Source organism: Neodiprion virginianus, chromosome 2 (assembly GCF_021901495.1).
Source record: "Neodiprion virginianus isolate iyNeoVirg1 chromosome 2, iyNeoVirg1.1, whole genome shotgun sequence".
NCBI classification, from domain to species: Eukaryota; Metazoa; Arthropoda; class Insecta; order Hymenoptera; family Diprionidae; genus Neodiprion; species Neodiprion virginianus.
In genome coordinates this window covers 13,788,619-13,815,378 of record NC_060878.1, presented here as the reverse complement: position 1 = coordinate 13,815,378, position 26,760 = coordinate 13,788,619, and the positions used below count along the sequence as shown (strand labels likewise).

The window sequence follows — 26,760 nt, the reverse complement described above, 5'->3', positions numbered from 1 at the left end:
CTTTTTTCTTCATTTTTGAAGCTGAAAATTTTTGGTCTCAGATTCGATTCATATGACCATTTCCTGACTAATTCGACGCCCAGGAACTCAGAAGACGCAGCGAAAAGAGCGTGGGACCAACAGCAGGGAAATGACGATGAAAATTCTTCGTTTTTCAGCTGTAACTTTTTATCCGTTGCTCGCAGCGCATTGTGACTGCGCCCAAACGATTCCTCTCGCAAAATTACGTCAGAATAGTGCATGAAAGAATTTTTCGAAGCACTTTTCAAAATCGCGAAAATTTTCGCCCAAAATGCAAAGGGGTTAGCCTTACTTTTTTCTTCATTTTTGAAGCTGAAAATTTTTGGTCTCAGATTCGATTCATATGACCATTTCCTGACTAATTCGACGCCCAGGAACTCAGAAGACGCAGCGAAAAGAGCGTGGGACCAACAGCAGGGAAATGACGATGAAAATTCTTCGTTTTTCAGCTGTAACTTTTTATCCGTTGCTCGCAGCGCATTGTGACTGCGCCCAAACGATTCCTCTCGCAAAATTACGTCAGAATAGTGCATGAAAGAATTTTTCGAAGCACTTTTCAAAATCGCGAAAATTTTCGCCCAAAATGCAAAGGGGTTAGCCTTACTTTTTTCTTCATTTTTGGAGCTGAAAATTTTTGGTCTCAGATTCGATTCATATGACCATATCCTGACTAATTGGACCCCCAGGAACTCAGAAGACGCAGCGAAAAGAGCGTAGGACCAACAGCAGAGAAATGACGATGAAAATTCTTCGTTTTTCAGCTGTAACTTTCTATTCGTTGATCGCAGCGTGTTGGGGTGGCGCTCAATCAATTTCTCTCGCAAAATTACGTCGGAATAGTGCATGAAAGAATTTCTTCAAGCACTTTTCAAAATCGCGAAAATTTTCGCCCAAAATGCAAAGGGGTTAGCCTTACTTTTTTCTTCATTTTTGGAGCTGAAAATTTTTGGTCTCAGATTCGATTCATATGACCATTTCCTGACTAATTCGACGCCCAGGAACTCAGAAGACGCAGCGAAAAGAGCGTGGGACCAACAGCAGGGAAATGACGATGAAAATTCTTCGTTTTTCAGCTGTAACTTTTTATCCGTTGCTCGCAGCGCATTGTGACTGCGCCCAATCGATTCCTCTCGCAAAATTACGTCAGAATAGTGCATGAAAGAATTTTTCGAAGCACTTTTCAAAATCGCGAAAATTTTCGCCCAAAATGCAAAGGGGTTAGCCTTACTTTTTTCTTCATTTTTGGAGCTGAAAATTTTTGGTCTCAGATTCGATTCATATGACCATTTCCTGACTAATTGGACCCCCAGGAACTCAGAAGACGCAGCGAAAAGAGCGTAGGACCAACAGCAGAGAAATGACGATGAAAATTCTTCGTTTTTCAGCTGTAACTTTTTATCCGTTGCTCGCAGCGCATTGTGACTGCGCCCAATCGATTCCTCTCGCAAAATTACGTCAGAATAGTGCATGAAAGAATTTTTCGAAGCACTTTTCAAAATCGCGAAAATTTTCGCCAAAAATGCAAAGGGGTTAGCCTTGCTTTTTTTTTAGCCGAAAAATTTTAGGTTCCAGATTCGATTTAAATGACCCTTTCCCGACTAATTGGACCCCCAGAAACTCAGAAAACGCAGCGAAAACAGCGTGGGACCAACAGCAGTGAAATGACGATGAAAATTCTTCGTTTTTCAGCTGTAACTTTCTATCCGTTGATCGCAGCGTGTTGGGGTGGCGCTCAATCAATTTCTCTCGCAACATTACGTCGGAATAGTGCATGAAAGAATTTCTTCAAGCACTTCTCAAAATCGCGAAAATTTTCACCAAAAATCCAAAAGGGTCATTTATATTATCATGTCACCTATTAATATTCAGACTGCTGTATTCTATGTTAGTCACATATATTATAGGGGCTTTAATAAGCCTCATTTATTCGAGCAAAAAATATTCAGACTTCACTTCTCTACGCAGGGAATGGATCGTCGGAAAAAGAATTAGTATCTAAGGAAAAATGAGTTTTAATTGATATTAATGATCCATTTTCAACATTCAAGAAAAGAATGTTGAATGCGAAATTGACATGCGTCAAAAATTGTTTCTAATATTTGATGAATGTTGAAATCGTTACTTTCAGAGTAATTAGAACTTATAAAACAAAAGGATCTGAATTTGATGAAGAATGAGTTATCGATTGGCTTGTTGGAATTTGGAATAAAAGTGTTCCACGGAGAGGTGGAATAGATCTGCATACTCGTAGAGAACGCTAATGAAATAATGCATCGACTTGCTGTACAAATAGTTTGAATTTCTTTGCAAATTTTGGGCTATAGTCTTCAGTCTTGCTTCACCCGTTTTCAAAATCACGGATTTGTTGAAATAAATTACTGGAGTCAAAGCATTTCGAGATTTTTCAAAATTTTAAATTGCATTGGTTGAGTCGTGGTTTGAGTAGTATTTAAAGTGCATGTTTCTGATGTTTCTCAGATTTCGCATATTTCTGCAAAAAAAGATACGTTTTCGACATATCGGTGGTAATATCTAAGGTTGATAATTTTCATCAAAGATGAGCAATAGCTAAACAGAATAGAATAACTATATACAATTCAGCGTTGGTTTCAATCAAATCGATAAAACACATTAAGAAATCAACATGTTGGGATACATATACCATAAACTGGATCAAAATCGGAGGGGGCAACCCATAAAGGGTTCCTTGTTAGTGTCGAGTTGTGTCAGAAAGTTGACATAAAAGGAAAGCGACATATATATTTCGGCAAAGTAGCGATAAAATAGTTTTCCTTACCTATTCTTTCCTGCTTAAGGGGTTAGGTGGGTTTCAAAAGCTCAAAATAGGTACATTTTTATGAATTTTTTTTTTATTTAATCAACAGAATATTTCATTCCATCAATTTAACACATAAAAGATACATATTTTATAAGTAGTTTGTGAAATTTTCATTGAAAAATATTGAAAATTAAGGCGTGGACACGTCGTCTGCTATGACCCCTCAAAAAAAAGTTCTCTCGGCGTAGTCAGGATAACTCATGACAGATTCATCTGAAATGCATAAACCAAAAATTTTCTGTTAGTAGATGTTTAAAACTCGTGCTTGGACGGAGGAAAAAAAAAAAACAAAAATTACATTTTTAGCGGCGTTGAAAACAAAAAACCCTTATTTTGAGTAAAATTTGCACCCTTCATGGCCTTGAAAAATTACTTGGAATAGAAAAAAAAAAAATTCCTTCGTTCAAGCACAAGATAATGTTATTTTGAAGAAGTGTGCAAAATTTGAAAGAGATCGGTTCATAAGTTTTCGAGAAATCGTGACTACCGGTTTCAAAAATGTAGTTTCGAGAAAAACGCGATTGAAGATTTACATTCAAATAACATGTAAATAATCGTACTTACACCGTATAATGATGCAAACCCACGTTTTTTCCACGTGCCATCACCTGACACAGTAACATCTGTCGTATCTTCAACATTATTTTCATCACACGTTAATTTTTTTTCTTGATTTGCAGCAGACAACCTCCATATACCTGCGTCACGCTTGGTTATAGCCTGATGGGTGAAACATCCAAAGGCTATATCTCTTAGAATATGACTCGGATCGTTTTAAAATTTTAAAGGAATATTCTCAACATATTCAATTATAAGATAAGCAAAAAAAAAAAAAAATTCGATTTTTTGAAATTTTGAAACCCACCTAACCCCTTAAAACTAATCTTTACGAGTTCACATGTAAAGGGTGCGTTCCGAAATGAGCTGGCAGCGCTAAAAGTTCCTAGGACAGAGGCAGAGCTAACCATGAATTCAACAGCGCAAAAGAGATAAACGATTGGTGGCAGCACTGAGAACTAATTTCGGAACGCACCCAAAGTTGTAGGGGGCATCGTTCCATGGCGATTGGCAATGTCGATTAATAATTAATAGATAAAATTGGCGGCTGCGACGGTTGAATTCCAGATACTTAAAATATTGATCCTTGTTTTCTAACAAAGTACATACTTTTTGCTACACCTCAGAAAGGTGATTGCGGTTGATTAACGATACCAAGCTGAATTACCTTTGTATCTATAGGTTGAGTTGACATTGATTGGTATGTTGAATAGGTTATACTTATTCAGTTTTAGCGGGAAAAGTTAATTGTACACTATTGCACACTCGTGAGTCCTGTCGCGAAACTTTAGTCTGCAGCAACTGTTTTGTAATATTGTATTTGACATATACTGTAATATCGCAACTATTCAAAGTTTAATTTTATGTGCTCGTAATACTCTGATCTTGTTTCCTGTTTTAAGTGGAAAATGGACTATGTAAAGAGAATATCACGCATCAAGCCCGAAGTCTCAAGTCTTAAGGAAACCTATCCACATGATCTACAATTATATTGTACACCACCTTCTGGTGATATTAGCTTGGCTGAGTTTCAAGAACTGGCACTCGAAAGATTAAAAGGTAATGATCAAGTTTTGAGCAAAGCAACCCTCATTCTGAGAATCTTATAAATTTATTTGGCTCAATGGGATGATAACTTCGTAGAACAAATTACTCAGATGTATTACGCAACGCTATATTGAAGTTGGTATTTTGGTCAAGGTTCAGGTTGACATGATAATACTATTCGTCGCCGCAGACAAAATATTAGATTCTGAGGCAAATATTATGTCTGTTGCAGTTCTGCGGATAGTTGAGTCTGTATATGTGCAAACTGATATAGAGTCAGATAAGCGTCTATCAACAGTATTGAGCGAATTGAGAGATGACAATAGTTTGTCATACTACGTTAAACTTCTTCAGGGCACTGGATGCGGTACTCACAGTGAATCAGATTTGAAAGCTAGAAGAAAGGATCATATTTCCCACTTCATATTACAGCTGGCATACTGTTCAAGTGATGAGTTGAAAAAATGGTTCATCAGTAGAGAAATTGAACTGTTCAAGTTAAGATACAGTAGCTTAAATTCTGAGGGTCTGCAGCAATTCTTAAAAATAAGTAGTATGAACTTTGTGCCTGTAAGTATGGACTGATTACATACCTAGGTTCATTTATCAAAGCTTAAACGTACGACGACAGTTCCCTAATGTATTTATTTCTGAAGTTTTGATTATTCCATCTATTACTGTGTTCCTTTCTATTCTTCAAATAACATCCGTTGATTGAAATTATTTTTTTTACTAGATATCACAGAATGAAAAAGAAGTAATCAAAGAATACCTCACTCAATCAACAGTTGGATACACAGATACTTACATAGAGGTTCACGATTTTTATAAGGTATCATTTTGCAAGGTGACCGATTTAGTCAGAAACAGAAGAGTTTACGTCCACTCCGGCTTTGCTTATATCCCTGACAAAGAGCTCATATCTGTATTTGTAACAGTTTTGAGGATGCAGTTAGCTTCAGCGTTGGCAGTAAGTACGAAAATATAGAAATTCTATGCGCAGCAAAATTATACAAATAACAGTATGACTATTTTTCTGTTTAGTACACCAAACGTGGAATGCCAATTTTAAATACAGATGATAGACTTTTCACTTTATTGAACAGTCTTCACAATACTTATACTGGTGACGACTTTACCATTTCAGATGGTGCAGCTGTTCCCATTGAAAGTTTAGATGCGGTAATAATATTTTATGCACATACCTACATATAATTACATATGTCAAGTATAGTGTCTGACTGTGTACCCTTCAATTAATAAATTCACATAGATATTCACAATGAAAATGGTGTACGGATAGCAGTTAAATAGTTGGAAAACATTTTTCTTAGCTTTCAAAGTCCTCGTATCCTCTTTGTATGAGGTTCATGCACGACGCACTGAGGGCGAAACATCATTTGAAACATGAAGGTCGGCAGCAGTATGGTCTATTCATCAAAGGAATTGGTGTGTTATACGAAGACGCAGTTCGTTTCTGGCGTGAAGAATTTTGTAAAAAAATGGAACCTGAGAAGTTTGAGAAGAACCACTTATACAATATAAAACACAACTATGGGAAGGCAGGGAAGCGAACAAATTACACCCCTTACGGTTGTCTGAAAATCATCCAGTCTAATGTTGGCCCTGAACAAATCCATGGTTGCGCATTCAAAGAGACGGACATAAAGATTCTCAAGCAAAAAATGTTGAGCTATGGTCTAAATTCAACTGGTATGGTAACTGTTTCCTTCTAGGATTTAATTCTGACTTGAACTTTACAGTTAGGCAATTTCGGTTGATAACATCCTAATCAAATTATTTTGTCTTTCAGCTATTAACAATATAGCAGGATATGTTGAAAGTGGCCATTACCAAATAGCTTGTGGAAAGTATTTTGAGGCTGTGCACAAATGCCCACCACCACACGCGGTAGTACATCCAAACGTCTACTTTAGAGACAGCCAAAGTGTACTGACAAATGGAAACTCATCAATTGGAACAGGTGTGTGTGACGAAAAATCATGTTTATAATTGCTTGACTTAGATATTGTGTTTAATTCCCAAAAATTATTTTTTTTATTCCTCTTTATTCTTCTCTTTCAGGACAGTCAATGAATGGTGAAAAGAACGAAGGGAAACAAACAAAACCTGATCCAGTGATGGATGATGCAGATGACATGGATATTGTACTGAGTACGGCCGTATTATAATCATCAAGCGATATTTCTTATTAATATATATATATTATAATTATTTTTTTTTTACAACAAATATAAATAGACATCTTTCAAAAATTATATGACCTTTCCAAAAAGTTCAACTAGTGTTCAACTAGTTTCTTTTTTCATGCAGCTGTTGCACTGTATGACTGGAACGCAAGGGAAGTTACACTAAGGACGACTTCGAAAGTTGAGTACTGGATTGGTTATACGTAGCTGTTGACTTGTTGCTGGGTATTTTTAAGTAGGAAGTTTTCGTTTACGTCTCTAATCATGGCAGAAACGAGACCCTTTATACCGTATTTGTGTTTCCATCCCCAATCGCGTCGTGCCTCGCTGTCGTCAAAGACTTGGGGCCAGGCATCGGCTAAAACATGATGCGGCATTCGTCATAAATAGTTTGCTTTCGCATCAATTCTATCAAAATATCCCGAGGGTAATTCAGTCAGGGCAGTCATAAATTTAACTGTTCAAAATGAACCAAATTCGAAACGAAATGTAGGTAGCTGAAATTATTTCAAATAGCTTGAAATCACAATAGCGCTGAAGAAATCGCGTGACAAGAGTTGAAAGGAACGAAAATGAATATAAATCTTATGGTAAACGCTAGATGATTTTAATTGATTAACATCCTATTTGTTCTATCTTATTACGTGCTTTCGTTGTTTTTCAGTTTACCAAAGGATTTCCGATGATCCTCGAGTATTCTAGGTGATTTGTGATATCAATTGATTCTGTCCGAAGCGAAAATCACTGACAATCGGCCTAAAGCGCTCGGAAATCAATGAAAATCAATTAAAATCACTTGGTAAACTGGAAATCTACGAAAACCTGGAAAAAAATAATGATTTGGAATAATTAATTTGATTTCCAAGTGAATGGCCCCTAGACATGTCCTATGAAGCTATGAAATGTGTCCGTTGATCATGGAACGGTTTTTCCCTGTCTAACTTACCGATGAGCTGCCGACTGTCTGGCTTATACGTGATTTGTAAATCAGGGATATAATTCTTCATCTCGGTGAAGAGTTCTTCCGGGGTAAAGCTCATTGCAGTCACATTGTAAACTCGTCTGCCTAATGCTTCGTTTGGTGCATTTAAGAACTGAAAAAGCGCGTTGAGACAGTCCTCGATATACATCATAGGCATCCTTGTATGCGGTTCAAGATAACATTCGTACTTTCCGTGACGCATACCCTCGTGAAAGACCGATATTGCATAATCTGAAAAGATTATCAGAGATCTCCGTATTAAATTGCATTCTGGTTGTAAATTGATGCTTATTCATCACGTCGCGATGGGATTCTTTGACCTATATTTATTCAAATTTTCCACTCAAATTTCAAACGCATTATACCTCATTAGAGTTTAACCGCAAAGTTTACTTGTACGCGGTCTAGTTGCTGAGAAAACGACTGGCAAGCTGCTGCTATACAACGGAATAAAAGCACTATTATGTATTTTATAACGAATTATTGTAAATCATAGATGAGTACTTGATTATGCAGATGCATACCCGTTAGTATTTGGATGAATTATAGTGTGTACTGCTTATACAGGTTATTCAAAAAAGACGTCTTCTAAATGAAATTCTCTAATTTACTAGTAGCGCAGATTATTAAGTGTTGGAGAAGCGATTTTATTTACCCGTGGTGCCGCCGCTAGGAAGGTCGCTGCTAATTACACCTGGGAACCTGAGACATCGGAAGTCAAGGCCAAACCTGTGATGATAATATTCTCCAAGGAGTTCTGCGTGAACTTTGCTTACTCCGTAGATGGTTCGTGGACGCTGGATTGTAACATTCGGCGTCGGATTACGGGGAGAATCCGGTCCGAAGGCGCCAATAGTTGAAGGAACAAATATCCGAAGGTTGTACTGTCTCGCCAGTTCAATGACGTTGTGCATTCCTGTAATAGAGAACAAAAAATTGTAACGTCCAGATGAAATGACAACTAGTTGTACTGTAATGAGTAGCAGAAAGTTGACAGGCTTGTGTTGGAAAAATATTCTGTTGGGACAGATTTAATAAATTTCGAACCTTCCAATGTTTTTTTTATAATTCACGTCTCACCTTCTATGTTAACTCTGACGGCCAAGGGTACGTTCTGCTCACCAACGGCGCTGAGAAGCGCGCTGAAATGTATTAGCCAGTCTATACGATTATTAACTATTATTTTTTGTAGACCCTTGAAGTCGAGTATATCGGCGAAAATAAAAGGCCCATTCCGTAGACCCTCGGCAGTCGGTTTGATGATGTCGGAAAGTATCACGTTTTCGTTTCCGTACTTGCTGCGCAAGAGTTTCGCACAGTCACTGCCGAGCTGACCTAATCCACCTGGGATATAAATTCCACAATTGAACGCACCGCAGTGGTAGATAGAAAAAACGCCAAGCCGAAAGTCATGTATTCACACCTTATCTATTTTCACAAAGCGATGGTTCGAATCAACTTACCAGTGATAAGAATCTTCGGTATTTTGTTATGGTTTTGGCAGTTATCAATCTGCTTCAGTTTCGAAGTTGTACTGAAGCTCCTGAAGGCGATTTTGCGCGCTTGCAAGCTCAGCAATTGCCCAGCGTACATTTTTGCCAAGATCTGAACACTACAAAAGATTAAAACAATACATTGGCCTTAGAATATGGGGGCGATCCGGTCGAAGTGAACCCCACTAGGCATAGTGGGCCTACTGTACAATCGAATGGGCTTTAAAAAAATATCCAAAGGGTTTGAAATGTATTTTTAAGCCAAAAACTAACAAATTGTAATGTAAAAATTGGTCTAACGTTATTCCTTTCTTAAGGGACCCACTTTATCCGGATCTCGCCTACCGCAACGTTTTAAGCTTGTGCAATATGTGCACCGTTATTTTCAAGATACCTTCAAACGAGTGTTCCTTAAAAATCAACCGAGAAAAGACAGGTAACCCGTAATAGATATATTTACATAACTATATTACAACAGCACGATATAAAATTTATATGTAACCGCTATCTGTTCATTGCATGTTTCGCAGTGCCATGAGTTATATATGATAAGCAAAGTGAATTATGCGGAAGCACTTATTTGACAACACTCTAGATAGGAAGGATCACAGCGAAGGAAGTAGTAAAATTTGCGTGTCTGTCAATAAGTTTAACTTGAGCCAATGCAGCGGAAAGGGTGAACCGACTTCGACGCTCTCTTGAGCGCAACTGATAATTTCAATTTTCCGCAATACTAAACAAGCAGGTATTCAGTATAAGTCTATTCAGGATTATGTTTTACATACGGTTGCTGACGTTGGGACCGGTTTCGCATAAGTATGAATTACATGCGCGCATGCCATTCCCAGGTAGCTCACATCGCATCGACATAGGCTTGTAAGTTAGATTGGTGGTAGGGAATGTAAGATACTCGTTCAAATAATGAATTCGTACACATCTCGTGATTGGTTAAAAGAAAAAGAAAGGTGCGACAGGTTGAATTTTTTGCTGTGTTGTTCACTTTTTTTTAATCATATTGGTTGATGTTAGCATAATCAGTGAACAGGAGGCGTTTAATTTTATGATCATGGATCTGAGAATCGCATCCGCTAGTGCTGATAGTTAAAAAAACAAAAATCCTGCACAATTTGATAGTCAATCGACAAAATTTATGGTCGTGGAATTTCTAATATTAATTAAGAATAACGTTTATAAATAGTAAATGCATACTATAAAAACCCAATCTCCATGAGACCTTGGAGTTTTACATAATGGTAAATAAAAGCTACTCATGTGCGAAATTATACAAGACAGCTTCAGTCTAATCAATTATTATCGATCTGCTGAATTACGTCATATTATATTTGCTTCCGGGAATATACTGATCGTCTCATATGAATTTTCGAGCATATTGATTCATCCTTGCAAGCGATTGTTGATCAAAGAATCAACATCTATCAAGTTGTTTACCAAACGGCTGTGACATTTGAAACGTAATAGAGTATGTTCCGCCGTTCGCTTTTGCATTATAACATTTTACACTTTCCTCATTGGCGGTTGGAAATTGCGTTTCAAATTCAATCGGTGTTGAAAATAAATAGTATGGGTAGCTAAACGCTGTGACGCAAATTTTCTAATCGTAATGTTGATCGAATAGCTACGCGGTATCCAGACGAGAAAAATAAGCTCTTGTCATTAATCAGGAGGCTCGGCGGAGGCTCGACGGAAGAATTAATCTGCGAATGATGCCTGATTGGTTGGTTGAACTCATACGACTGAACGGGCCTTGTGCATATAATTACGCACCACCTTTAACTCTGACAAGTGAAAGGGACACGACGTAAAAAATTATCATAGGTACAGCTGTCCCGTTTTGCAAAAGTCCCAAACTCTCAAGGATACCACGTATTGCCTGGAGAGCCGTTGTATTTGTAACATAACAGTCTTACGTAAACACAAAACTATTTGTGCCTGAGTACCAAATTGTTTTTTGGAGTGACTTATCACAATATTGAAACACACATAACGACGCCGGCACATTCTTAGGATCCATAATCCATTTTACTGCCGGCGAATGTAACAAATAGAAGTAAAAAAATTACTCTACGAATCTGTTACTAATATTCCAGGATCAAATTTGCAGGAATGCTGCAGAAATGACTCGTCATCAGGACTGTAACAACACCTGTATGTACAGTCAGTTTTTTAAGTTTCACGATAACGTGTAACTGACATGTCTCGTCAATATTCTTCGACTGGAACGCTTAGGTTTCAGAAGTGGATTTGCAAGGGGATGATACAAATTGATTGTATAAATATTAAGAGTGCAGCGATGTGTAACACATCGGAACATCGCTTATGTCAGCGCTTGTGAGAAGTTGAGCATAAACATGAGCGATAGAGGTGCCATCTATGCGCGCGTTACAAAGCAGTATTTTCAGAGTATTTCTGGAGTGCCAATTACGAACTGCGTAACCTGACAATTCGCTTTTCTGTAACGATCGTGATAAGAGTTTATCGCCAAAAGATGGATTAAAAATAACTAGTTTTAGGTTTTTAACGACCTAAGCGACGCTTTTAGAGAAAGGGAAGATTTCCTGGAAGCGTCTCTTTACGGTGGATGCATATCCACTTGGCAATCCTTCTCCTCCTCCGCCCACCACACTCGGTGTTCTTCTTTCTTTGCCGTATTTCTATTTCGCACTAGTTTAACTCGAGAAGCACGCGTCAGAACGTCTCTCGGTACTCGGGTCAATTTCACAGTAAAATTGTGTTTTGCGAAAATTCACGAAGAATCTGATCTCACGAGGATTCCTACAATTGTGCTGACGCTTCAGACCCGTTTAATACAATCTGACGTTGGATACACTCTTCAGGCATACAGGTAAACCCGGCCTTATCCAATTCAACAATATTTTCTGGTTGGTCTGATAGCCGGATGTTCAATTGTATAGTTCAGAAATTTGTAGAGAAGTTCCGAGTATTTATGTGGTTGAAAGATTTTTAGAGAAAATTGAGGAGTGTGTCCAAATGTCTATACAGCACTGAGATTTCTAATAAAAGACACTTAGCTAACTTGTGTCAGTTGTGTGAAGAAAAATTTTTTTTTGTCGTTTTTACGAATAGAAAGTTTCAGTCAAAAACTGTGAAATATTGCAAAACCGTTATATGTAGCAAATTACGACTGAAGTAATTCAGATGCCATTCTCAGTTCCTTCAAACCCCCTTATCTGTGCTGAAATAAAGAATTATTTTTGTACATTGTTCGTTTGTAACCTGATATTGGCGAACATGACTTGTGTACACGTTTCCCTGGAAAAAAAAGACAATTGATCAATGATATTTCAACCATGCGGTGATACAGCCAGTGTGAGCAACCGTACAACTACCACAGTTAGTCAACATACCTATGTACGATCGCGTAACAGTATCGTACACAAATGCATGATGATTTTGACTATCGACTAAAAACATGAAATAAAACGAAATTTAGTTAAAATTTACAACTCTAGGAAGGCTCATGAAATATTTCCGGCTGTTGTCTCTCGCTACTACGAGCTAAGCCATTCCAACACATTTTTGACATTCAAGAGTACTTGAATTTTTCTTATTTCAAAGAGTATACTTATATTATAAAAAAATATATACATATACGGTTATGTATTAAAGAGAAACAGACGATGATAGATGATTTACGATGTATATTTATTGTACTTTGATTATTCATGTTAATAAACAACTGATTAATCGGAACTGGATCTGTTATGAGTTCAAAAAAAAATAATAATAATAATTTTGAATCCGCAAGTTTTCGCGCCTTGTGGGTGACCGAGACAAGAGATGATCACAAAATGAAAAATAAATTGAGCGTTGGCTGAAATATGCGGTTACGATGATAACATTTAAAATATTCTATGCATCATCAATAGTGCATTTAATATAATCAAAAAATGCGATAATTTTTGCTCAAATGATATAAAATTACGTCCCCGGTACGATAGGCGCCATCCTCAGGATTGCTAACACTGTACGGTGATCTTATGAGTTGTACAATGACGTTTAAAAACATCAATTAATGGATATGAAACGTAATTACCAAATAGAAATAACCAAGTTCGAAAATTCCATCGAATTATAAAAACATCTTGGCAATTTCAATCTCAATTTTGAAACAACAAAAAATGGCTATTGATGAGGGGTTAACTGATGCATGGAATTACCTACTGCGAATAGCAAAGTGTGCTCTACAGGATGAAAGCATCAGTTCCTGTGAAAGGGAGTTTTTTGTCTTGGGTTCAATGTCACGTATCACTGTTAGTGAAATTTTTGCACCACATTCTCCGCGTGGTATTCTAATTGGGATTTTCGCACTGATCAACGATCAACCGTGCGTATATCATTTCCGGGAAAGTCGGCGACGCTGTCTATTGCCAAACCGTAGATTGTATACAGTACAGGTACTTTGATACCAGATAAATTTCATCACGAAATAGATCTGAGATAGGAGCACATCGGAGGAGTCTTATTGTAGCTCTCAGCTACTCGGAGTCCGGAACTTTTTACGTTCGGTTGCGTTTTGAGGCCGGCTCACCTTAGGGCTCGGCGGCGATGTTATGAAATCCATTTAATCCAACCGTAGAAAGTTGAAATCACTGTGGTATCAATAGATTTTACTTAGTTCAACATTAACAAACATAGATTTTGGAAATTTTTGATCTGTGAATGTTATTCTAGTGATGTGCAATAAACCGAGATCGATTACAATATGATATAAAAAATCGAGGTGGTTGATAGCCAAGGATTTAAAGTATCCTTTTTTTTTTAATCGAAGCTTGTCTGTACGATGAGAAAGTACGAAATGTGTTATAAGAAATTGTAAATTGAAGGGGCTGTATGACAGCGCATCTTTCAACCGTTAATCTTTATAATTATCGTAATGAAGAGTGTTAGTTTTCAGGGTAAATTCAATCGCACCTGTGTTAGTGTGTGAGATATTCAAAGCGAAATAGATGTAACGATGTCGAAATAACATCGTGGGAAGCAAGCACGCGTGATAATAATTGCGGTAAAATGATTGTCGTAGCGGTCCATGTTTCGCTCCAAGTCGGGCCTTCCGGTATCCCGCGACAATTTTGTCGCTTGTGACCGTGACGCAATACGCTTTACAATCCTGTGACACTCAAGGGCTGCGTTATTGCATTAATCCCTACAATAAGATCTGTAATTTTCGACTAAGGACGCCGACGCGTAACAAAGTGTATTTTTACTGTTCTCCAAAAATAGCTCTGATTGCACGAAGTTGTTTAATTCTATAGATTAATGGGTCCTCAAACGCTGAGGTGACCATCCATATGAACGATGGGCAAACCTCCGGAGAAAAGGATATATCAATTCCTACTCGTGGTGTGTTTTCTGGGTCTGGGTTCGAATGGGACGATCGGACAATTATTGGATAGCGAATATGGTTGTCCTCCGCAAGAAAAAATCTTACCTTGTAGGTGCTCGACGAGAGATATGGAGTTTCAGATATGGTAAACATGGCCTGAATTGTTTTTTAAGATCAAATTTGACAGAAACGCTGTTATGAAACTCATTTAATTGACAATCTACAAAGATTATTCGGTCCATTTGTAGGTGCAGTCACAGCGAGTTGCCCAAAGTTCTTGAGGGCCTGGACGCTGTCAGTCATTACGTTGCGCGGCCAATCGACGAGATTATCTTGGAAAACAACAACTTGCCAAGCCTGCCAGGGAAAGTTTTTGCCAATTTACGAGTCCTACGGTTAATGTTACGAAATAATAGACTCGAGAGAGTTTCTTCGGGCTGGCTCGACGGCCTGTACGACTCTCTTCTCGAGCTGTTTATCGTCGAACCAGACTTAAGATCGCTACCGGTCGACAGCCTCGATAATTTGAGTGGTCTTGAGGCCATAACATTGCAAAGCAGGTCGATGAAAAGGCTGCCGAAATTTTCGGGACTCCCGAAGCTAAGATACTTGCAAATTAATTCCCCATCCTTGGCGGAACTGACGCCAGGGTACTTTAGAAATTTACCAAGTCTTGAACAGTTTCACATATTCGGAAGTCAACGGTTGACCAGACTGGAGTCTGGATTGCTGCAGGATCTCCAAAGTTTGAGTTTAGTGAACATAAGCGAATGTGCAATAAACTGGATCCACCCGAGAGCGGTGATAGGACTTCCGGAATTGAAGGAAATTTCTTTAGTCGGTAACGCTATCGCGGACGCTACAATGGTTGGACGCACAATAATAGATTTGCCGAGGTTATCCATTTTGCGATTAGACAGAAATCACATCAGTCGTTTGGGAGAGGCTTCCTTTGTCGAGTTACCGACGCTCAGTGAGTTGTACCTATCCAGAAACAGGATATCGGAGATATTCCCTGGGGCTTTCCACAGAGTCCCGATGCTGCGGACCATTGATCTGAACCACAATGCGATTCACAGAATCCATCCGGAATTTTTCATCCAGAGGAACGGTGGCTTAGAAGAACTTTGGCTCATTAACAACGATTTGGGCCATATCACTGAGCTACGAACAATTTTGGATGCATTACCAAACCTGAAATTCTTGGACATGAGCTACAACCAACTTGAAGAAATCCCGTTTGGGGCTATCAGAGGACATTCTACTCTCGAGAGATTGCACTTGGATCACAATAGAATCAACATGGTTCAAATGGAGGCGTTCGTTGCTTTGCCAGCTTTGAGAGAGCTCAGATTGCGCAACAATTCGTTGTCTAATATGCTGGAAGGACCTTTTTGGAACTTACCAGCCTTGAAGGTGAAATACCCTTTCTTAGAAAGAATATAACGCAATCAATAATACCATTATAACCCTCAAAATTATTTTCAGGGCTTAGATTTGGCCGAGAACTACTTCCGAATGTTGGAGCCACGTTTGTTGGCTAATCTACCTAGTCTGCGACGGTTAGATATCAGCGGAAACGCCATCGGTATCGTCGACCCAGCTTCGTTCCTTGCCAATCCTGCCCTCGAGCATGTCAACCTCTCCGGTAATGCCTTGGCCATGATTCACCCTCGGACTTTTGAACATCTTGTCAATTTGTACGAGTTGGATTTGGGTTGGAATAGATTGTTTGAAATAGTACCCGGCCTGCCACGTAATCTCGAGTACCTTTACATGCCTATGAACCAAATTTTGAACCTGCCGATGCCATCGTCCCCATACCTGGCACTTCCTGCCTTGAGATTACTGGACCTCAGTGCCAACGGTATAAAGAGATTACCGCCAGGCTCGCTGAGTACCTTGCCTAATCTGAAGAGACTGAAGCTCGGCTATAATGCTCTTCAACACATGGAGGACGGAGCTTTCGACGGTCTCTCGCGGATGGAACAGTTGGACCTGCGAGATAACCGGTTGGTTTCTCTACACGGTAGTTGCCTGCGAGGTCTGAGGATGTTGGTTGACTTGAACTTGAGAGGCAATCGACTGGAATTAATCAGACCGGATTTATTTGAAAGTAATGCTCGCCTGCAGCGTTTGGATCTCACCAGGAACAGATTGGCGCAAATACCTCATACGGCATTTGCTAATACTCGGTAGGTGGGACTGACCAAACCCTAAGTATACATTCGCATTTTTATTTGGAAAATTGAAATAGTTTTAAACTTTCACTCGAGGAAAACTGACTCTTTGAAAGAGCTGCGGCTGAAGGTATTCTAGTAATTCATAGCGGTAGAAAATTGGTTTCACTCACAACTTAACCGAGTGGGAAGGTTACGTCACTGAAAATTCAGCACCTAGAAAGTGTGGAGCGCGTTGTGCGTCGCGACGCTACCTCCTCGAGGGGCAGGTTGGCGTGACGCCTTCTTTACAGGTGCGTAACCGAACCATGACAGAGATAAAGAAGTTTTCTGTTCGGTATTCATAGCTACTTCAGATGTTGAAGACAGTTTCAAGTCAGCTCTACACACGGCGTACATGAATTCATACTCAACTGTTGAATCTGAAATTAATTTGCAGAGACCTTCGTGAGGTGTACGCTTCGCACAACGCTCTGACAGAACTTCCAAGGTCGTTGCACGGTTTAACAGCCCTCCAAGTCCTTGACTTGAGTTTCAACAAGCTGAATATTCTATCACCGGAAACTCTCAGCAGTCTGACTTCATTGCTTGAACTGCGGTTGGTAAAGAATAAAATTCAAGAGTTGAGGGAAGGTGCGTTCAACAGACTTCCGAGATTGTCTCTTATCGATTTGGAGAACAATGACTTGCAGATTGTCGAGAGAAACGCCATAAGGGCTCTGCCGGAGCTCATAGCACTGCGATTGGGACAAAATCGTCTCCAGGTATTCAGTCACATACCTCAATCAAATATCTTCATATGGCCACGATTCTATGATAGTTAAAATAACTTGCAGATGATACCAAACGGTGCTTTTGTGGAACTACCTCGACTTCAAAGTGCCGAGCTCCAAGAGAATCGCATCGAGGAGATATCTAACAATGCATTCATCAATGTTCCTCAACTGTTGTTCCTCAATTTAAGCCACAACCTGCTACCTAGTCTTGAAAATTCAGGTCTAGAAAATCTAAACTCGTTAGAAGTGTTGGATCTCAGCCATAATCGTGTGGCACGTGTATCGAGTAAGAGTTTAGCAGCCATGGAATGGTTGGTTGAACTGAAGGTGTGTTTGAGTATACTTTCACAATCTCGGACTGTTTCAAGTTGCAATTATAACTCATTACTTTAATAGCGGCTTCTTAGTATGCTTGTTAACGATGTCCAGACGTTGCCATCAGCTCAAAGAGAATGAGGCAAACAGTTTCCAAATACGAAGAAATGCCATGGAGTATACAATCGTGTTTCCCGAGGTTTAACGACTAAGCCCTTGAAACTATTATGGTTATTGTTAGAATGAATAGAGCAGTATCGGGATTCTTAACGACGCGAATTTGGAACGATACTTTTAATATTCCTCATGTCGTTGCATGTTTAGATATTTATTCCATATCTTTGATTTTTTCAATTTGACGAATGCGCCTTTACTGATCAGCTTTCGAAAACTATATAATAAAGTACGCAATCATTGATTGTTTTATTTCCGCCGGTTAGAAATACTTTACAGCACATGAATAATAGTCATAGTCATTTCTACGCATCGACTTACCTACTGATGGGTTTTCATTTTCGAATTGCAGATCGACAACAATAGAATTTGTGCTATTCAAGGTTCGCCTTTCGATGACATGCCACGATTGCGGGTGCTCAGTCTTCGTCATAACAGGATGGCTTCTGTGGCGGAAAATGCATTCAAAAGATTAAGATCTAACATAGCGATTCTAGACATTGATGGTATTGTTACAATTCATGCTACACGCAACAGTAAAATGGTTGAATTTATCAAACATGGCGATCGAAATGTTTTGTTGATTCAAATAAATATGCTTTCACTTGATAACACAAATTATTGTTCTGACCTCTTTTTTCTTGAGTCAAGTAGCATTTTTTTGAATCAAAGAAACATCTATTTCTCTATAGTTGGTGGATTCAACCAATGCCATGCTTTCTCTGTCTGTGTAGAATTAATTTCCTCTGATCGTATTCCTCACGATGTCTGGTGTGGTTGGCTAAAACAGTTTTCATCCAACATATAGGTAACCCATTGTCTTGCGCTTGTGGAATGCTGTGGTTGAGAGGATGGCTGCAGCAGGCATCAGCTGAAGGGCCGCGTTGTGCTGATGGATCACTTTTCAGAGAGGTAAGATTATCCCGACAAGATTGCCAGAGGGAAAGACAAATCGAACCTACGGTGCCCGGATGTGAAGCCGAAATGATTGATGCTACCTCTTGTGAGTGAATCGTGATTGTTGTCTCCTGATTATAAAGTTCATAATATGACAATTTTCAAGCCAATCTTCTTGCCACAGTGTTTGGGACATCACAGGTGAATTCTGCCTGGATGAACCTACAGGGCAGTACGACACCGCTGCACCCTCTTCCCAACGAGTCAGAATATTTCTACGACGAATACGTTGACTATCCATATGAAAATGCTAGTACCATGACCCCAGACAATTCCTCCGATACTGTGACAACCATTGCGTCGGCGGAGGAATTGGCAAGTCTTCAAATGACCTCCGAAACGCCTTCTGTTGTCACCGGTGGAACGCCAACGATCTACGCAGCCACTGGTTCTGGTGCCGCAAACATAATCAACAGAACGACACTCATGCCAACCAAAGATGTCCCCCCGTCACCGAGTAGTTCTGGATTTACGTTCTTTGGCGTGCCGCTACCCAGTCTGAACTTTAATCTGTGGGGGAATTCAGGAAGAAAAGCCGATAGAAAAAGCGACTCTTTCAACCAGCCGGGGAGAGGTCGTATACACTTATTTCCTCCGACGGAGCCGGAAATACACAGAGGCGGCTTCGTCCCGTTGCCTCGCGGTCAGAGCGGATTTATTCCCATAGTTGACCCACAGCTTAGGTATCAGATGGAAACTAACAGGTCCGCGTACTTCTCCAATAAAAATGTTACCATACAAAAAGAGAGTCAGAATGGCGGCTTTCAGTTGTCGCAAACGCAGACGGCGAAGTATTCGACCTCGTCAGATGGATCCCATCGACCACAAAATCGAACGGAGAAATTACCTGATCGAAACAGGGGTGAAAAAAATACATCGAAGCTACAAGGTCTCACGCTTTCCGTTAAAGAACAATCAAATGTAACGGTTCCCTCTTTACTGACGTCAAAGGACTTTAGAGGATTTTCGATCAATGTTACGAAGGATGTAAACATAACATCGTCTTCTGAAAAAGTTACGAAGAAATTGGAAATCGATCAAACGTCGGTACCGTCGGAAATCAACGAAGAAGAAAATCTACATTCAATGACCAACGAAAATGGTGCTAACGGCGAAGTCGCCAGTAAGATAGTCTGGACCACTCCAAGTTCCAGCACAACCCAGTTACTGAATATTTCTTCCGCAGAAGATAATAAGGCACCGACTACAGTACGAGCATCCATTGCCAGCATTAGGGATAAAAGCAGCTTCTGGAATTTTCGCGATTGGTTGAAACCCAAGCAGGCTGTGCAATCTGGTCTGATAACCACTGTTATGCCTGACGATCTTGAAACCACCGGTTAGTCTAACACAGTTAATAAAAATCTGTTGTTAATCTCATGACCTTCTTCATTAAATGTTACTTCACAGGTTCTCCGGTAACTACAACGGAACACGAGACAATCCTGACAACGATCCATCCCGGAATGCCGTACATGATTTCTATGACTCGAGACAAAGAAGCATCACCTTTGTCTGCGTTATTGGTACCTGGTGGACAAATACCACCTTATCGACCGTTGGGCCGATCAACAATCACCAAAGTTTCCTCACCCAGTCTCACTCCTGTAGCAGAACAGTATCAAAATAATCAAATGTCACCAGAGCTTGAAAAATTATTACCAGAATATCTGCTCAACAATAACGAAAAGGAAGCCGACAAAGATAAATTCTCAAAAGACGACACGACACCAAAGTTGATGGAACAAATCAATGGCAACGACGATAATGTAAGAATAATAGAGGACAGTTCTTTCAATTGGTATTTTCAACACTACAATGACACGATCTTGGAACCCTATGTAGGATTAGTCGACAGTGGTGCTGACCACGTTAAAATTTTGATCACTCTCTCACCTGTGACTTATTTAATAATTTGTAGATTAGTGTGAGCATAATATTGCGGAATATATTCTATCGGCAACTGCAGACTTTGGCCGGAATCCTGTTTTGACCTCACATTTATAATCTGACAAATTTTATATTTAGCATTGAAATACATATTCCGTGCGTGCAATTTATGAGTCAATCAATGGATCGCTTGGCTAAAGTAGCTAGATTGGTATGAGTCCGCTATAATGGTATCATTTTTTTCGGGGAGTTAAGTTCGCTGAGATTTGATTTTCACGACGGCTTTCTTAGCAAATATGAGACTAAGAAATGCGCGACACCTTGGATTCAGAGAAGGAAACGATAGAAAAATAATAAATTAGTCAAGAAAGTTACGTTTATTATAAAATACAATGTTAGTCAAGGTCCGTTTACGCTGCAGCGTAAAAACATGTTCCGTGAGAGCAAAACTGTAAGTGATCTTTTTCGTGGGGCATGTATACTGGTTGTGAATCACAAAAGTACGGCTATATCGATGGTATCGTTCTATTTATTCTTGTTACAATACGGCTAAAAGTTGAAAAGAATGTTTGGAGGTTTTCAGAATCAGTGTATAAATTAATCGATAATGAAGTAACGTAATTCGCGGGTCAGGAGGAATATGTACACGAACTAAGCGCTTAATGAACATTTAGGTTTATTTCAAACCAGCAGTAACAAAACTACAATTAGTAAAATTTGAAACTTCTGCGTGAATTTAATAACGTTTGAGAATCTTGAGTTTCAAGTTACTCTCATATAGATACGAGTACATTTAATTCGAAAAATAAAAGAAAAAACACGTTCTGTTTACACTTTTTCGTAATCGCTGTTTTAAATACATCAAAGTCTAACGATGTAATATTAAGGCGTATTTCTGCGAGAAACTACAATTTTCCATCATCTCACTTTGATCACTTTCATTGTAACGAGGAAAGTAATAACATTATTATTGAAAATAGATTAAGTTGTGGTGTCATTCCGTCTAGGTCGTAAATGAGTTCGGCTTGGTTTAAAATAACATAGGCGACGAAATCAAATTACTCATTGCATCAGTGAAATAATTTATCAGTATTCAACACCATTTATTATGTATAAATCATTTAAGTTTTGCCTTTTCCTTTTCATCTTTCTTCTCATCTTCTTTCTTTTCATCCTTTTTCGTCTCTTTCTTATCAGTCTCCTTCTTCTCTGCATCTCGATTCGTTAATTTGTTGTTTATCAAATTGTGCAGTGCTACGATTGACCTGACAAGAGCTGCTAAGTAAACTACCAGCATTTGATCATTTGTTTTGACATAGAGTGAATCGACAAACGTGTTTTGTGACATGTCAGGTAACAAGTTGAAGATATCCTGTAGCTGATAAACGATTTGATGATTGATCGGTAGTTTTCCATTGCCAACCTGTTATTTGCAATGAAGATATAATCGGGTGTTATTGGGTATTAACTATACGTGAGAAATACGTAGTAGAAACATAGATCGATCGAACCTGGATAAGGTAGTCCTTAATTTCTCGAATTTGGGCATGAAGTCCTTTTAATCCAAGTAATTGGTTCGTTATTCTTTGACTGAGTGTACCGACGGTGGTATCTTTGATGTCCCTGAGCAAGTGTTCGACTCCAACTTCTTCAGCTTCCTCTGCTCCGATTTCACTCGGAATATGTTCAAAGGTTTTAGAAGTTGGTGATCCATCCTGATTCAAGCAAATAGTATGTATAATTGAGTCTTTCATCTACATTAGGCCGTTTACGTCAATTGAGCCACCTTTTTATCGTACGGTTAGCAAAATTTAATATATTCTACAGTGAATTGGTAATTGTACTAAGACTTTTGACAGTTCTGGTAAATGGTAATATAAATCATGGGGACGAAATACTTTGTTATTTCTGCTGCATGCACAGTAATGATAAGTTACCTTCTTTGAGTGTGCTATAAGAAAGTTTAGATCATAGAAAATTAGCCAGATCTACAGACAATGTTGGTTTAATTGATGCAGGAAAATCTATAAATGACCAAGATTTAAGAAAATCATAAATTGCGATGTATCTAGAGTACGATGCTTACGTCATGGACTTCTTCAACAGCTTGATACGCTTCTGTGGGAAGACCTAAGTCCTTGGGTTTGGCATCGATGATGACCAGTACTGAGTTGGGACAATACCTACGGATTAATTCGTTGATCGCGACGTCGTTTTGATGTAATTTTGGTCCTGTATGATACCAGCCGACCACTTTTTCACGAGCTAAAATAAATTCAAATATTGTTAGGTACATGGTGTATAGCGATGCAGGGTTATCTTTTGAATGCATCATATAATCAATGGGGCACTAGTCGAATTGTTTTTAATCGAACAGACATCAATAACAAAAGAACGGCAATTCAAATAAGTTTCAGTATTTATGGAATTTTAGGCCCTTAGTGACTTGCGCAATCGATTATTCTTGCAAAGCCATGTCGGAATAGAATCAAACTTATTGACGAATTAGAATACAAGGAACTTAAAACCTGAAATCAAGATATCATAGCATCAACCGCTGAAAAAATATGGCAATATACTACCATTTATTGCTGTTGCCAATTCATTGTCTAACAATAAGAGACTTTGACGGAGCTATCATTGCTTTCACAGTAAAAAACATTCGTGGATATAATGTTTGAAAAGTCAGAAATTTATAGTAGTATTAGACTTGGCAGCGCTCGCTTTTTTCATCGGCGACTCTATTAACTTGCATCACTAGAGATTGGTGATAATTCTTTGTTGGGTCCAATCAAAAGGAATATGAATTATGTTCAATAAAAATCTTTACCATTAACTTTTTTGAACATGCTGTACATGTTTTCCAGGTAGTCATGGTCGAGGAACCACACTGATTTATCCTTGTCATCCTCGTCAAATGGGACTAGAAGTTGCAAAAATAAATGTATTGTATTATAAAAACTACTCAATAATGAGTTCAATAACAAGTTGCAGAGTATTTTGTTCACCTGCTTAAGCAGCCAGAGGTTGTAGAATAATATAAATAACTAAAGGATAGAATCTAACCTGCAAAACTGTTGGACACGTCTAATACTCCCTTGGCTCTCCAACAGCCCAATAATACGCCGACAACTCTTTTCTGGTTACCAATTTTTCCCATGCGATTAAAATGATCAACTACACTCAATAAAACTAGTGGATGAACCACTACTTTTGCTGTGGAGACCTCTTGACTCGGCATTTTTTGATCAGTTATTTCACAAACGTCGGAAATAGATTAGTGCCGCTTATACTCAACAGTCAACACAGATCACAGATGACACAGGCTCTCAATTTCAACTTGGCTCTGCCGAGCTCTGCACACTGCAGTCTGCACAGTGTAAAGGTGGAATTTCATGAGCAGCAGAAAGCAGCAGCAGTTTAGTAACTTTCTAGATGTTACTAACAGCTGTCTAGTGATTTGACGTAGCAGCAGTGCTGCCAGAGATGAGTAGGGAGATTTCCAACGCTCGGCTTTTCGTGATACCAGCCAGGTTGGAGGTTTCTGAATGGAAATTTCCGTCGTTTGGTTCTATTCTAGGGAAAGTTGTGTTGCGTGTTTCATGTTGGCAACAAGTGTGCCTTTTGCCTTACTCGTCGTACCAACCTATTCCACACTTTTTGGTTGAGACTGTAGTTGAGACATCCAAGAAAGTATTTGGTTTTTATCAGTAAAGTAGCTGTTGAATATTCCATGGTTTAGTAAGAGAAAATAAAAAGAAATACGTGTAAGCTATGAGATACATGAATTTCTGTCACTAACCAATTCGTCACACGTTCGAAAACTGGTTTTTTATTATTATTACGTCATTTTACGGCTAACAGCGTTGCCAACAAAAGAGGACCACGTGTCAAAAGTTTATCCAAGCTAACCGACTTGCATATATTTTGTCCTTTGTTATTGTCTGATTAGCGAAATATTAGACATACCAGGAAGATTTTGAATCAGATTTTAGGAGGAATACTTAATTTGTTTCAGGGCGCTAACCGTGAAGATTGAAAATGTCAAAGACGATAGTTTTCGTAACTGGAAATGCGAAGAAGCTTGAAGAAGTGATAGCAATTTTAGGAAAGAATTTTCCGAGAGACATCACAAGCAGGAAGATTGATCTACCTGAATATCAAGGAGAAATCGATGACATATGCAAGGATAAGTGCAGAGCTGCAGCGCGAATAGTTAATGGCCCAGTTGTGGTAGAAGATACTTCTTTGTGTTTCAATGCAATGAACGGTCTCCCCGGGCCATATATTAAGTGGTTTATGGAAAAGTTGGGTGTTGATGGTCTCCCCAAAATGCTAGCTGCTTGGAATGACAAATCAGCTCAAGCAGTGTGTACTTTTGGATACTGTGACGGTGATCCCGATGGCGATGTTAGTATTTTTAGAGGTATTACTGATGGGGTTATAGTCAATCCACGAGGGACGAGGGAGTTTGGGTGGGACGCATGCTTCCAGCCAGTCGGATACGACAAGACTTATGCGGAATTGCCCAAGGACATTAAGAACCAGATTTCACACCGCAGCAAAGCTTTAACAGAAATGAAAAATTATTTTTGTAATAATTTAGTGTAATAAATTATATATTACATAATGATGAGCATGTGTTTCTCTTTTTTCTTTAGATATTTGCTGTAATTCATTCTTTAGTTTCTCAGAAAACGTATGAACTACCAATGCTTAAGAGGATTAATGAGTTTAACTCTCAAATTTCAGCCGGAAACTGACAACAGTGACTGTTATTGGTGTTCCATGGAATCTCATTGACTGTCTTTCAAAGTATAAGGATTATTGTGGTTTGGGACAGTTTATGTAACAGTTTCAAAATTCGAATATTCAGTAACATTCAATGATCCTTAGTCACATAATGAGATTACAATGGAATACATACAATACGTAAGCAAAATATGAGTAAGTTGGTTGTGGAGTGTTATTACCACAGAGTGACTACGCTGGAAAAACATGTGATTACTATTTATAAATTAATATAAATATCGTTGGTGATAAAATATGTTTATGCTGAAAAACTGCACATTTATGGGAAGTAGGTTGTATTGTGTATCTGTCTACCAGGGGTCAAGTTCAACGGTGATAATGCAGTCATAAATTTAGTGCCAGAAAAACAGGCAATTAAACATCAGGCTAACATATTGTATCAGGCTGAAATTTGTAACGTTAATGTAGCGATGTATCTTTGAAAAAAATCGTTATTGTGCAACTTTAGGATTACTTGAAATTTAGTAAACCATTACTGCAGCATTAACAAACTTATAAAGAAAGGTATTGAGGTGCCGGTGCCCCCCCCCCCCCCCCAACGAGCCTCCGATTTCCTTCATTTTGGGATATGTTATTCTTCATCGAAATCTAAACGATAAGTATGTTTTGTTATCTGCGGAAAATAGTTTAAAGGGGCGAAATCAATCCCCAGAGTTGGGCATTCCCAGTGGTAGTTTTTCAGTTTCGTATGCTTTCAGCTGAGATATTTAAACTAAACCAATTGGATGGTGATTCTCATGGCGAATAATGAAAAATGCATTTTGTCCGATTACCATGGGGTTAAATGGTCAAAAATCGCAGGGGTTGAAAGTAACAAATTATTTATAACTAAGAAACTATTGCTTGTATTTGCATGCAATCAATTGCATAACATATTCCAAAATAAACAAAATCGGGGGGAAGGGGGGGGGGGCACATCTCAATACCTTTCCTTGTCAAATTTTGTAAATTCAATTTCTACTGGTATTCGAGAGATGCAAAATAATAATTTTTATTTCGACGTTTCGATACGTTAACGTTATTAAATTCAGTCCTGTCATATGGTGCCGTCTTTATTACTTGAATTGTATTATTCAACCCTCGCGGAAAAAACCCAACTTGGGTTCAATTCGCACCACTAACTTTTTTCTTATGGGAAATT

General features: G+C 38.7%; 5 protein-coding genes across 8 annotated transcripts; 3 read left to right on the top strand and 2 right to left on the bottom strand.

The window, feature by feature from the left end:
- The first annotated feature begins 3,939 nt into the window (after positions 1-3,939).
- LOC124297199 (DNA primase large subunit-like) lies at positions 3,940-6,746 on the top strand. The gene is made up of 8 exons (XM_046747970.1): positions 3,940-4,118; positions 4,321-4,477; positions 4,698-5,035; positions 5,202-5,435; positions 5,510-5,647; positions 5,800-6,178; positions 6,279-6,449; positions 6,551-6,746. Exons 2-8 carry the CDS (start codon positions 4,327-4,329, stop codon positions 6,655-6,657), a joined length of 1,518 nt encoding a protein of 505 aa, XP_046603926.1. The 5' UTR covers positions 3,940-4,118; positions 4,321-4,326; the 3' UTR covers positions 6,658-6,746.
- Positions 6,671-9,979, bottom strand: LOC124297198 (L-threonine 3-dehydrogenase, mitochondrial). Of its 4 annotated transcripts, none has more exons than XM_046747965.1 (6): positions 9,936-9,979; positions 9,121-9,269; positions 8,738-9,001; positions 8,313-8,573; positions 7,622-7,888; positions 6,671-7,033 (listed from the first exon to the last, which is right to left on the bottom strand). In XM_046747965.1, the coding sequence occupies exons 1-6, from the start codon at positions 9,962-9,964 to the stop codon at positions 6,873-6,875; spliced, it is 1,131 nt and encodes a 376-aa protein (XP_046603921.1). In that variant the 5' UTR covers positions 9,965-9,979; the 3' UTR covers positions 6,671-6,872. The 4 variants fall into 4 exon arrangements, with proteins under 4 accessions (XP_046603921.1, XP_046603925.1, XP_046603923.1 ...); XM_046747969.1 differs by lacking the exon at positions 9,936-9,979 and adding an exon at positions 9,760-9,889; XM_046747967.1 differs by lacking the exon at positions 9,936-9,979 and adding an exon at positions 9,451-9,864.
- Positions 9,980-11,676: 1,697 nt separating this feature from the next.
- On the top strand, positions 11,677-20,885 carry LOC124297208 (protein artichoke). The gene is made up of 10 exons (XM_046747975.1): positions 11,677-12,013; positions 14,445-14,660; positions 14,764-15,931; positions 16,004-16,710; positions 17,135-17,459; positions 17,532-17,798; positions 18,313-18,466; positions 18,769-18,963; positions 19,042-20,256; positions 20,328-20,885. Exons 2-10 carry the CDS (start codon positions 14,488-14,490, stop codon positions 20,846-20,848), a joined length of 4,725 nt encoding a protein of 1,574 aa, XP_046603931.1. The 5' UTR covers positions 11,677-12,013; positions 14,445-14,487; the 3' UTR covers positions 20,849-20,885.
- Positions 20,886-21,165: 280 nt separating this feature from the next.
- LOC124297209 (26S proteasome non-ATPase regulatory subunit 7) lies at positions 21,166-24,175 on the bottom strand. The gene is made up of 5 exons (XM_046747977.1): positions 23,874-24,175; positions 23,638-23,730; positions 22,894-23,072; positions 22,319-22,522; positions 21,166-22,230 (listed from the first exon to the last, which is right to left on the bottom strand). Exons 1-5 carry the CDS (start codon positions 24,046-24,048, stop codon positions 21,925-21,927), a joined length of 957 nt encoding a protein of 318 aa, XP_046603933.1. The 5' UTR covers positions 24,049-24,175; the 3' UTR covers positions 21,166-21,924.
- Positions 24,176-24,419: 244 nt separating this feature from the next.
- LOC124299183 (inosine triphosphate pyrophosphatase) lies at positions 24,420-25,440 on the top strand. Its single transcript, XM_046752185.1, has 2 exons — positions 24,420-24,574; positions 24,826-25,440. Exon 2 carries the CDS (start codon positions 24,849-24,851, stop codon positions 25,416-25,418), a length of 570 nt encoding a protein of 189 aa, XP_046608141.1. The 5' UTR covers positions 24,420-24,574; positions 24,826-24,848; the 3' UTR covers positions 25,419-25,440.
- The last annotated feature ends 1,320 nt before the right edge of the window (positions 25,441-26,760 follow it).

What these genes read in the sequence shown, in the direction of transcription:
- LOC124297199 (XM_046747970.1), top strand. Translation starts at nt 4,327, where the DNA reads ATGGACTATGTAAAGAGAATATCACGCATCAAGCCCGAAGTCTCAAGT. An exon ending in AGTTAGCTTCAGCGTTGGCA is followed by an intron (nt 5,436 to 5,509) that starts GTAAGTACGAAA and finishes TTTTCTGTTTAG; the next exon opens with TACACCAAACGTGGAATGCC. An exon ending in AAACTCATCAATTGGAACAG is followed by an intron (nt 6,450 to 6,550) that starts GTGTGTGTGACG and finishes CTTCTCTTTCAG; the next exon opens with GACAGTCAATGAATGGTGAA.
- LOC124297198 (XM_046747965.1), bottom strand. Translation starts at nt 9,964, where the DNA reads ATGCGAAACCGGTCCCAACGTCAGCAACC. An exon ending in TCCTAGCGGCGGCACCACGG is followed by an intron (nt 7,889 to 8,312) that starts GTAAATAAAATC and finishes TAATCTTTTCAG; the next exon opens with ATTATGCAATATCGGTCTTT. An exon ending in AGACAGTCGGCAGCTCATCG is followed by an intron (nt 7,034 to 7,621) that starts GTAAGTTAGACA and finishes ATCATGTTTTAG; the next exon opens with CCGATGCCTGGCCCCAAGTC.
- LOC124297208 (XM_046747975.1), top strand. Translation starts at nt 14,488, where the DNA reads ATGGGCAAACCTCCGGAGAAAAGGATATATCAATTCCTACTCGTGGTG. An exon ending in AATGGTTGGTTGAACTGAAG is followed by an intron (nt 17,799 to 18,312) that starts GTGTGTTTGAGT and finishes TTCGAATTGCAG; the next exon opens with ATCGACAACAATAGAATTTG. An exon ending in AATGATTGATGCTACCTCTT is followed by an intron (nt 18,964 to 19,041) that starts GTGAGTGAATCG and finishes TTCTTGCCACAG; the next exon opens with TGTTTGGGACATCACAGGTG.
- LOC124297209 (XM_046747977.1), bottom strand. Translation starts at nt 24,048, where the DNA reads ATGCCGAGTCAAGAGGTCTCCACAGCAAAAGTAGTGGTTCATCCACTA. An exon ending in CGTGTCCAACAGTTTTGCAG is followed by an intron (nt 23,731 to 23,873) that starts GTTAGATTCTAT and finishes TGCAACTTCTAG; the next exon opens with TCCCATTTGACGAGGATGAC. An exon ending in CATGTTCAAAAAAGTTAATG is followed by an intron (nt 23,073 to 23,637) that starts GTAAAGATTTTT and finishes AATTTATTTTAG; the next exon opens with CTCGTGAAAAAGTGGTCGGC.
- LOC124299183 (XM_046752185.1), top strand. Translation starts at nt 24,849, where the DNA reads ATGTCAAAGACGATAGTTTTCGTAACTGGAAATGCGAAGAAGCTTGAA.